The following is a 10,295-nucleotide window of genomic DNA, read 5'->3' as shown; positions in this document are numbered from 1 at the left end:
AATATTGCAGCACTAGGTTTTAGTAATATATTCACCAAAGGCACCTGAAATATAGAATTAATTGAAACTCGTACATCGATGTAAATATTTCCATTGCTCCAGTTCTTGTATGCATAAATAAGTAAAACAAATCTTTTAAAAAAGAAAATAACGCTTATGTTTAATCTCATTCCCAAGATATACATGCTGCTATCATTTTGGCATAACTCCCTTATATCTTCTTTTTTCTGCATGTTTAACCCAAACATATACTTACTTCTGAAATTTAATTACCTGCACCAAGCAGTAGACTTACCACAACCTTCTTTCCACGTCTTTATGTCCTATCAGTCTTCCAGGTCTAGTTCATGGATAGTTTTTTCCATCTATTTTATTGTGGTGTCTAGAAGAGAAGGTATGTGGTAAGTGTTGATTGTTTTCTTCCAAATTCCTATTGTGCTTAAAGTTCTTCTCTGAAAATCTCAATGCCAGATGTATTTTGAACATCAAATTTTCAGATTTTTGAAAGCATAATGTGGTTTATTAAGACCTGTAGTGGGTGTAGCAGCACTCCATAATTAAGTCATTGCTATTTAATTATGGGAGTAGTTACACTAATCTGGAATAAAAACTATTAATAGCCTCAACTGTTTATTTGCTGAAAATTGCAAAAGTATTAGTTTTTACAACTTTTTGGAACTGTGGATTATGACCTATGGTGTTAGTTTTGCCCATCCCAGGTAACAGCTCCTTGAGAACAGGAACTGTCAATACCTCTTCCTGTGACATCTAGCACAGGCTCGAGGACATGATTGAGAGTTGATATTAAAGTAGCAATTACGTCTAATAGAGCGAATTTAGTATTGTGTTGAGTTACTCTGTACATTACATACTGTGACATTGCCTTTGGGTATCTTTTGTAGGCAGAAGTCAATTCGTCTGCCAAGACTGTCGCTGAGTCGGACTTAAACCACTCTTTTTCACTAAATGATTTACAGGACAGTGCACCTGCAGCGTTCCAGGGTGCTACAGGCAGCACATCGGTATGGCTCTTGTCTTCTACACATAGCTATACTAATAACATTTTTTGCAATAAGAGGGAGAAACCCCTAGATGAAATATATGAATATTTTGATGTGCCTAACTGTTGGTTTCTAGCCCAGCTCTCCCTCTAATGAATATATTATCCTAAGCAATTTACACATACTTTCTGGGTCTCCTTTTTATTAGAAGGGGCTGGACTAAGTTTTAGGCTTTATTATCCCTCCAGAAATCCATGATTTCTCTCTGAAAAGTTAATTTCAGTGTTGTGTTGGACTCTGAATAAAATAAAGCATACATATGTTAGACAGTTTGTAAACAGGCACTCTATTTTTGTCAGATTTGTTAAACTGCATCAAGTCAAGGAATTAGTAAAGATTTGGAGCCATTTTTACTCTAGACCTGCTCTGTCCAATACAATAGTCACATCTAGCTATCTAATTTATACTTTTTATTCAAAATTATATTGAAAATTAAATTCCTCAGTCATATTGGTCACTTTTCAAGTAATTCCTGAGCACATTGGTGACTACCATATTGGACAGTATAAACATTATCATCGTATGGAAACTTTCATTGGACATTGCTGCCTTGCACATAGTATGTGTCCAGTAATTATTGAATAAAAGAATAAATGTGCTGTTTATTGTACCTTGATTTATTGTTTACATATAGGTGGACCTAAGTTGTCAGAGAGATTGATTAAGGAGATATGACAGGGTCATTGCTAAATAATTGGGATTATGGGGGGCAGTGTTTGATTTTCCTTTCTATATATAGAATATGAACTTTCTTTTTGGTAGCAGATTATTTGGTTTAAAGGTACATTCCCACTCCACCCCACCCCCAATACCTTGTTGATAGAGGATTTTAAAGGGTCAGGAGAATTGAAATAGAAATTGGACAAATACGGACCTATTTTTTACTCAGGAATACCTACTATGAAGTGGGACTGAATAGTCTTGAGTTCCCTTTCTTACTCAGAGTGAGATAGGCAGAATTAGGCTGGAGAAAGCAGGAGAAAAGGTGCCCTGAAGGAAGTGCTTGAAGGACTGGAGGTAGAGGTTATAAGAAAAAAGTATATGCTAAAAGTTCAATCACTTTCATGTGATCCCCATGAAATTTTATGAGTCACAGAGGGATGTAATGAATTAATTTTAGTGAGTATATATTTTTGCTTGAAATATTAAAGTTTTAAAATGAGTTTTCATCTCTAGTTCTTTTTATTTCATATGTAGTTTTTTTTTTTAAAAAAAAAAAAAGCGTATTCTATTTCAGAGAAGAGGGTGGTGATCCTTTTTCATAAGTAAGGGCAGTCTCCTAAAATTAAATTTGTCTTTAGTCTCTCTTAAATTTATAGTCTCTCTTAAATCTAAGTAAGGTTCCCCTGTTAACATATACCAATTGTAGTTTACTACTTATTATTTACTTTCTGCCTCACATTCCAGAATCTAAGTTCTTTGAAATCAGGGCTCTTTAGTTCTCCACAGGATCCCCAGTGTCTAGCACCTTGCCTTGATTTTAGAACATACTTGTTGATTGAATAAATGACTTTCAGGATTGGCTCTTTTAAAAAACACTAGGAATATAGGTAAAGAAATTGGATTTATGTAAATTAGATTGTATAAGCAAGAATGTTACAGTAGTATCTTCCATTCTGATTTTAAAGTACATAAAACTTAGAAGTACTTTTCATAGATAAAGATAATTGTTATGAATTCTGGTTAAAACACTGACAAACAATGAATTGTCTGCAATTGCAGGTTAAGCTTTTAATTGGATGTACATACAAATTACCTCAGTGACTCTGTAATTTGATCATTATGGAAGAGATTTAAACCTGGTTTTGGCTGAGGTGGCTTCTTTACATGCAAGTGTAATGTAAATTTGCTGAGATATTATATTTAATTTCAGAAAAGCAGTTTTTTAGCCTTGAGGGGTGATTTTTAAATCCCCAGAGTCTAAATATAGGAGATAACATTAAGCCATCTGTTGCTTTTTGAGGTAGATATGTCAACTATGTCAAAGTGGGAAAAATATTGATGGTAGTTTTATGTTCCTCCTGTCTATTAGGTTTTTTCCTGTTCCCAGAGATTGAGGTTCTGAATATACCATTCCATTTTGTATTAAGAAGCACAAAACTCTATCACAAATGCTGTTTATTTCAGTTTGCTACAAAAAAATTTAAATGTATTATAAGGATTTTAATCTGTGGCTATAGATTTTTGTTTTATATAATTATTAAGTACTTTTGTCTTCTAGAAGTGGTTGCTTTATTTTTATTAAGGAAAAGAACTATTATGGCTTAAGTATTCTTCCTTTAGCATGTGTGTTTGAACATCAAAGATTTAGAAGTTCTGCCATCAAACCTACAGCATTTTGAAAATGCCAAAGGCAACTCACTTTTCCATCTGGCATTGGAATACGAACTATCAAAATTCAGTGCAATTAGTCTAACTCCAAATAATTTAGGTTCTTCAGGGTCTATTATCTTGAGGTTGGTACAGTTTTCCCTTGATGTGATTCTTTTAAATAGAAAATATTTTAGAATTTTATAATATTGCAGCACTAGGTTTTAGTAATATATTCACCAAAGGCACCTGAAATATAGAATTAATTGAAACTCGTACATCGATGTAAATATTTCCATTAACTGCATATACTAAAAATGTCATCTAAAGTCAGTGTTTTAAGGAAGTATTGTTCAAATATATAATTAATACTAATAAAAATCTGAAGAGCTGCCTAAGTAAAGTTACATTTTTAACCCTAAATGTAATATCTCCAAAGGAATATATTAATTATAATACTAATAGCATTTAATAAATAATTATGTATCCTAAGCACTTTATGACATCCCACTTAATACGCATAACCACTTAATTAGATATTTTCTTCCTTATGCAGATAAGAGAGCTGAATCTTAGGTTAAATAACTTGCTTTGAGTCACAAATTTACAAAGTGGCAAAGCCAGCCTAGTAATGAGAAGGCTCCTGTTTGGTTTGGGTCTGTGGGCAGCCTAATCTTCCTCTCATTTCCTAACTGATAGCACATCATGCTTTTTTATTTTTCTTAAGAATTCACCTCCCTATAAGCTTGAAGTACTTTCAGTCTATCAGAACTTTTATCTTCTGTGGCTGATGGGAGAACAGGAACTCTCAAGTGGAAGAATGTTAATGTATTTATTGCTCATTGAGTTGAACTCAGTGAGCATTTGTTAAGCCACTATATGGCACCTGTGATAGTGTAAGACCTTGTAAAATGCTGCAGCTTTGTGCACCTATTCTCTGCTTGTAGACTGCACCCAGGAGTCCTTGAGTGTACCTAAGTCCATGTAGCACTAACTTGGTCCCAACACTAGCTTTTTTTTTCCCTAGAGTTACTGAATAATTTACTTTAAATGTCCACTTTGTTTTTGAAGTAATATAATAGTTTATTTTTACATCATTTTGTGCCTTTTTCCATGTCAGTTGTAATCCCCATGGGTTTACCACCACAAGTTCACTCATGTGCCATCACCATAGTCCAGTGCACTTCCCCTCATCCTCCCATTTTTTTTATTTTTAAATTTTTTAAATTTTAATTTTTTTTATAATATAATAGTTTATTTTTACATCATTTTGTACATTTTTTTAAAAAAATCTCAATTGTAATCCCTGTGGGTTTCCCATCACCGAGTCACCCGTGTGCCATCACCATAGTCCCGTGCTCTTCCCTCCCTAACCCCCCGTTTTTGATCCCATTTTCCATTCCACCCCCACAAAATGTCTCTGGTATATGGCTGTTCATTATTCTTATTATTTTCTTGCCTGGTCCATTATACTCCTGCTATGAGCGAAACCATCTGATATTTTTCCTTTTCTTTCTGGCTTATCTCACTAAGCATGATCTTTTCTAGCGCCATCCAAGTTGCTGCAAAGACATATATTTCTTTTTTTTGGTTGCTGAGTAATATTTCATTGTATATGTGTACCACATCTTTTTAATCCAGTCATCTACTTTTGGGCATTTGGGCTGCTTCCATGTTTTTCCAATTGTAAATAAAGCAGCAATAAACATAAATCCCCCCATTTTTTTTATCTCATTCCACCCCCATAAAATGTCTCTGGTATATAGTTGTTTGTTGTTATTATTATTTTCTCCCTGTCCTTTGTACTCCTGCTATGAGTGAAACCATCCGGTATTTTTCCTTTTCTTTCTGGCTTTCTTCACTAAGCGTGAGCCTTCCATCTCCATCCATGTTGCTGCAAAAAATATGTGTTTATCTCTTTTGATTACTGAGTAATATCCCATTGCCAGCACTAGCTTTTAATTCAGAAGTGTAGTTCCTTTCTGGCTCTATGTTATGGATCATTACATTTAAGTGCTTCTAAAGGATGGGGTTAAGAAGTTCAGATTGTTTAAGTCCTTTGATATTGAGATGCATGTCAAATTTAAAGTTAGTTTCTTGTGCAGGAAACTTGATCAGTTTTCCCTCCAATGTGGCTTGCTGCTGGCAGCACAAACCCATTCTCTTACATTTTTTTAAAAATATACAATAGTTTATTTTTACAGCATTTTGTGCATTTTTCCATCTCAGTTGTAATCCCCGTGGGCTTCCCATCACCAGATCACCCTGTGCCATCACCATAGTCCCTTACATTTTTTAAAAAAAGGTATTTGAATTACTTTATTCACATGGTACTTCTTTTCTTCTAACTATTGAAATTTTTTCTAGTGAAAAGTATTATAGTTGGTATAAAGTTGTTTTCAATAAAAGAATTAAAGGTGTTAGGTTACTAGAGGTAGAGGTAATGTATATAAATAAATAAATAGGAATTCCTATTTTGTCTTTTTTGTTTGTAAATGATACTTAAGTTTTGAATCACTTTGTGTCACACTTTTGTTTTATCCTGACCGTGTAGTCATTGAAAGGATAGAAGGCTGTTGCCATTCATTCCTTTGTGGAGGCAAGTAGGTGCCAATGTAGAAGATATATTGGGTCTCCCAGAACTACCTCCAAATTTTTCTCAGTACAAATTTTACTTTGACACAGTAAAGTAACATAGTTCATGCTTTACATACATAAAGTAATATAGTTCAAACACACAGTAAAGGACTTTGAAACCACAGCATTGCTCTGAAGAACTTAGTTTGAAATGATCTCCCATGCTCGGTGATTGTTGGTGAAGTAGATCAAAATGCAAGATAAACCTGATTCATAAAAGGCACATTTGAGAGTTGCTCTTTTTTTTTTTTTTTTTCCATTTTTAGAATGGCAAATTTTCAAACAAAGTAGAAAGCAAATGAATTCTGTCCTTGGCTCTCATGGAAGAAGGGAGGTCCCCAGGTATTTAGCATATACTGCTGGAGTTGCAGTGGAGGGAAGATGAAAATCCTACATGGAGAGAGTATGGTCATCTTTGGCCTTGTCTTACTTGTTGCTGGTAAATTCTCCTCCATGCAGAGAAGTACAGAGTAACTTGTGTTGCTGGTTAATCAGAAGGGTGAATTTTTAGTCTGAATATTCAAGTAAATCTTGCTAGTTTTTCCCTTAGACATAATTTGTGCTCTGAGATTCTTTTATTCTTGAATAGAAAACAGGTGTATATACATACATATTTTCTTTGCCAATTTCAAACAAAATTTCTTAAAATTTCCTAGTATGGAGTCCAGAACCCCTCTGCAACATCCCTTCAACAACCTGCCCAACCTGTAGCTAAGAATACCTCCATGAGCCCTCGACAACGCCGGGCCCAGCAGCAGAGTCAAAGAAGGTTGTCTACTTCACCAGATGTAATCCAGGGCCAGCAGCCAAGAGACAACCACACTGATCATGGCGGGTCAGCTGTACTGATTGTCATCTTGACTTTAGCATTGGCAGCCCTCATATTCCGACGAATATATCTGGCTAATGAGTACATATTTGACTTTGAGTTGTAATATTGTTTTATGTCTTAAGAGCTGTGACTCAACTGCTTCATTAAACATTCTGCATTGGGTATAATCTGAGAATTGTTTACAAAAGGTTATTTTGTATTTTCCCTTCATTCCTTTTTTTGATCCTTATAAATTCAGTATATAGGTAGATATTCAGACTGTCCTGCTAAGTTTAAGGAACTGAAAGTCATAGTTCCTTGTCTCACGATATGACCTGCTTTACAGGGAAATAACTTACTGTTGTTTCTCATGCCTCATGTTTCTTTTTGTGTAAATTTGTGATATTTTCTGTATAGCCCTTTGAAATTTTTGGATAAAAGATGGTGTTTTAAGTTCCAAAAAGTATTACTAGTTACTCAGTATCACTTGAGTACTCTGTTTCTACTTAAGTAGAATGATATAGGGATAAAGGAGTTAAAAAGGGAAAGTGAAACCCCTCAAATTGCTTGTTACAGTGCCATTCATGAGACAGATTGAGATTGCCCACTTTGACTGATTTTGTGTACTGAACACTCTTCTGTGAAAGTGGCTGTTTCAGTCAAACATTCATGAGGGGATGAACTTACAGCTTTACTATTGATGTGACTTGAAGAGGAATGATGCTTTGTAACCACTTAGATATGCTATTCTCTTCTCTCTGATAAACATACCAGATTTCAAAAGAGAGAAGACAATCTTCCATAGATCTTTAAAGAAGGAAAATCTAAACCAAGAAATTACTTGATTTTCTTTCAGAAGTTAATGTTGAGGGGGTTAAAGGGAGGGAGACCTAAAGATTTGAATGTTCTGCTTTGAAGTGTGTATATTATATGCCTAGCTTTGTAATCATTATACATTTAATTATTCAGGAATTTGCATAATGTTGAAATATTTCAAATACCATTTTAATAGAAAAGCTCAGGGCCCAAGTAACAGTGGTAGAAATTAGAAAAATCTTCACTTAGAATTGTTCACCTAATTAAATTCCAGGAAAGAATTTCCAGCGCAGAATCATTATAACTTAGTGTTAGGTAGCTCCACATATAGTGGATAATTTTATCATCATAATGCTTGGTGAGAACCTGTAATCACAGAAAAGGAGTGCCTTCAGCATGCTCAGTAATAGCATTGAAGGCACTCTTGAGAGTATTGTTAATGAAGATTTAATTTCCAAATACAGGCTGTCCCCAGCTTTCAAATAGCTTATGCTCTGAAGGTGCACTTGTATGTTAATTTTTTTTTACAACTCAGAGTTGTAAATGTTGTTTAGGTTCTAAACTGGTTTGTAAAAGTTAGTCCATAATGTACATTGAATACTTGAGGGGTGGGGGTAGAGTGGTGTTCATAAAGTGCTCATGTAGTTTTAGTTAACTGAAATTATGGGGAAGGGAGAAACAATTTGTAAAGTGATTTTTTAAAGGCAAATTTAACTTTTACTTCTGCTATGGGACTTAGGCTCTTTCAACCATCAGATAATTTCTGTTTTTGTCTGATAGTTTTATGTCTGCATTTAAAGGCAGAACATAGTGTATACTATTATATAAGCCACAGTTGTCTTAAACTTTAATTAAAAATGTAAAGGTTGTTCTGTTATATTTATAGCTGAAGCTGGTAAAGGCTGAAAGGAACTCAAGGCCTTTATGAAGACCTCACATGTTAGGAAAATGATAGGTTACCATGTTACAACTTTATTGACATGAGAAAATACATTGTGAAGTCTTAGTTTAGAACCTAAGGTATTAGAAATACTGGTTCAGTGGTTGATGATCTCCTTACAAGGTTCACCAACCCACCTGCGAAGACCAGATAGTTTTTTACCAGAGAAAAAGGAAATCTGTGTGCATGCAGCCTATGCTGAGATTAATAGTATACTAGGAACAATCTTCTCTCCACTGCCCGTCAGCTCCACTCAGACTTCTGCAGGCCTCTTTAATCTATGTGATCTTGTTTCCATGGGGTGTACCAATACTTTCAAATGAACATTTTGCATTATACAGCTCCTTCTCCATCTGATTTGCCCCTCCTACCTTACCCATCAGCATACAGGCCACCTTCTTACATATATCAGGATAGTTTAGCCCTTGACACGTGTATCTGAAAGTGCCATATTTTGCTCCTTCCCTTTCACCTCAGGTGTGCTACCTAAAAATGCTTAAGTTGTCAATCTGACCTCCATTGGGGAGGTAATGCTCATTGTGGGTCCATTTTTACTCAAAACCAACTGGAAATGGTCTCTTCAGAAAACTTATTCTTTAAAGCCCCACTAAAAGTCCTCAGTTACAACATATAGCAGGATGTGGTCTGGAAGACAAAATCTTCCAACTTTTCCCCATAATCCTCAACTTTAGGTAACTTGTGTTTAAGTAAGTATGACCAATATAGCAAATGACTACATATCAAGGCAGTTACAACAGCATGCTTGGAAAACATAATGTCTGTTTCACCTGTAATTGTTTAAGTCTATGAAACCTTTCAAATTTTATGTTTTGTGAACCTTTTATGTAGCACTTTACATTTTCATGCTGCTTATTGTTTTATTCTACTGAAATAAATGGATTTCATCAAAATTCTCAATTTAAGTGTTTAAAAACCTTTAAAATAGTTATTATTTTGACAATGGAAATGTAGAATTTCCTATTTTAGGAGAATAAGAAATCTTCTTGTTATTTTTGGCTACAACTAGCCTTTCAGTATCTTGAGACCTCCCATTTTTATATAAACCAGAATCAGCAAACAAGCAAACCTCACCCATTTAGTCCAAATACTTGAGCAGAAACCAAGACTGAAGTAGTAAAAAGTCTATATTGTTTTATTACTTGCAAATAAGTATATGAAAGGTAATGCATTTAATGAACCTGACTTAATAAAGAATAATGTGCACATTAACATGTACTAGCAAGCCTGTTTGGGAGGATACACGTTGCTTAAACACCATTTGGAATGCCTCTTAATGGTTGCCTTCAGACCTAGTTTGAGCTGCTCAATAAAACCAGTGACTTTGTTCATACTTTATTTGATCGAAGGTTGTATTCTTTATGCCATCAGTTTTATCTCCTGTCTATTTTACCTCCTATGTATTCTCACGTCTTTCTACTTCATGCTCACTGTTAGTATTCTAACTAGCTTTATCTCTGAATTGGTGCAATAACCTCTAACATGTCTCCTGCCTTTTCCTGCTTCTCACTGTAACCTAAATCATCTTCAACACACAAATCTGTTCCTATTTTAATATAGAGCCAGGGGCCTCCCTGGTGGTGCATGGGGTTAAGTCTCAGTACTATCAGCTATTGCCAGCCACTGCAGTACAAATTTGATCCCTGACCAGGGAGGTGACCCACATGGCGCAGCAGACCTCTCCTGACCCACCCACTGTGCC

At 35.0% G+C, this 10,295-nt stretch overlaps 1 protein-coding gene across 1 annotated transcript in view; it reads left to right on the top strand.

Annotated features, from left to right (window-relative positions):
• UBE2J1 (ubiquitin-conjugating enzyme E2, J1) overlaps positions 1-9,931 on the top strand; it is a 23,066-nt gene extending 13,135 nt beyond the window's left edge. The window contains exons 7-8 of the mRNA XM_004673691.2: positions 903-1,022; positions 6,665-9,931. Coding sequence (XP_004673748.1) covers positions 903-1,022; positions 6,665-6,943 — 399 coding nt within the window. The 3' untranslated portion in view covers positions 6,944-9,931. The remainder of the gene's footprint in view (positions 1-902; positions 1,023-6,664) is intronic.
• The last annotated feature ends 364 nt before the right edge of the window (positions 9,932-10,295 follow it).

The sequence above is a fragment of the Condylura cristata genome, unplaced genomic scaffold (genome assembly GCF_000260355.1).
Source record: "Condylura cristata isolate star-nosed mole 26May11 unplaced genomic scaffold, ConCri1.0 scaffold00001, whole genome shotgun sequence".
In the NCBI taxonomy this organism is placed as follows: domain Eukaryota; kingdom Metazoa; phylum Chordata; class Mammalia; order Eulipotyphla; family Talpidae; genus Condylura; species Condylura cristata.
The sequence above is the reverse complement of the archived record's forward strand: the minus strand, read 5'-3'. Positions and strand labels throughout refer to the sequence as shown.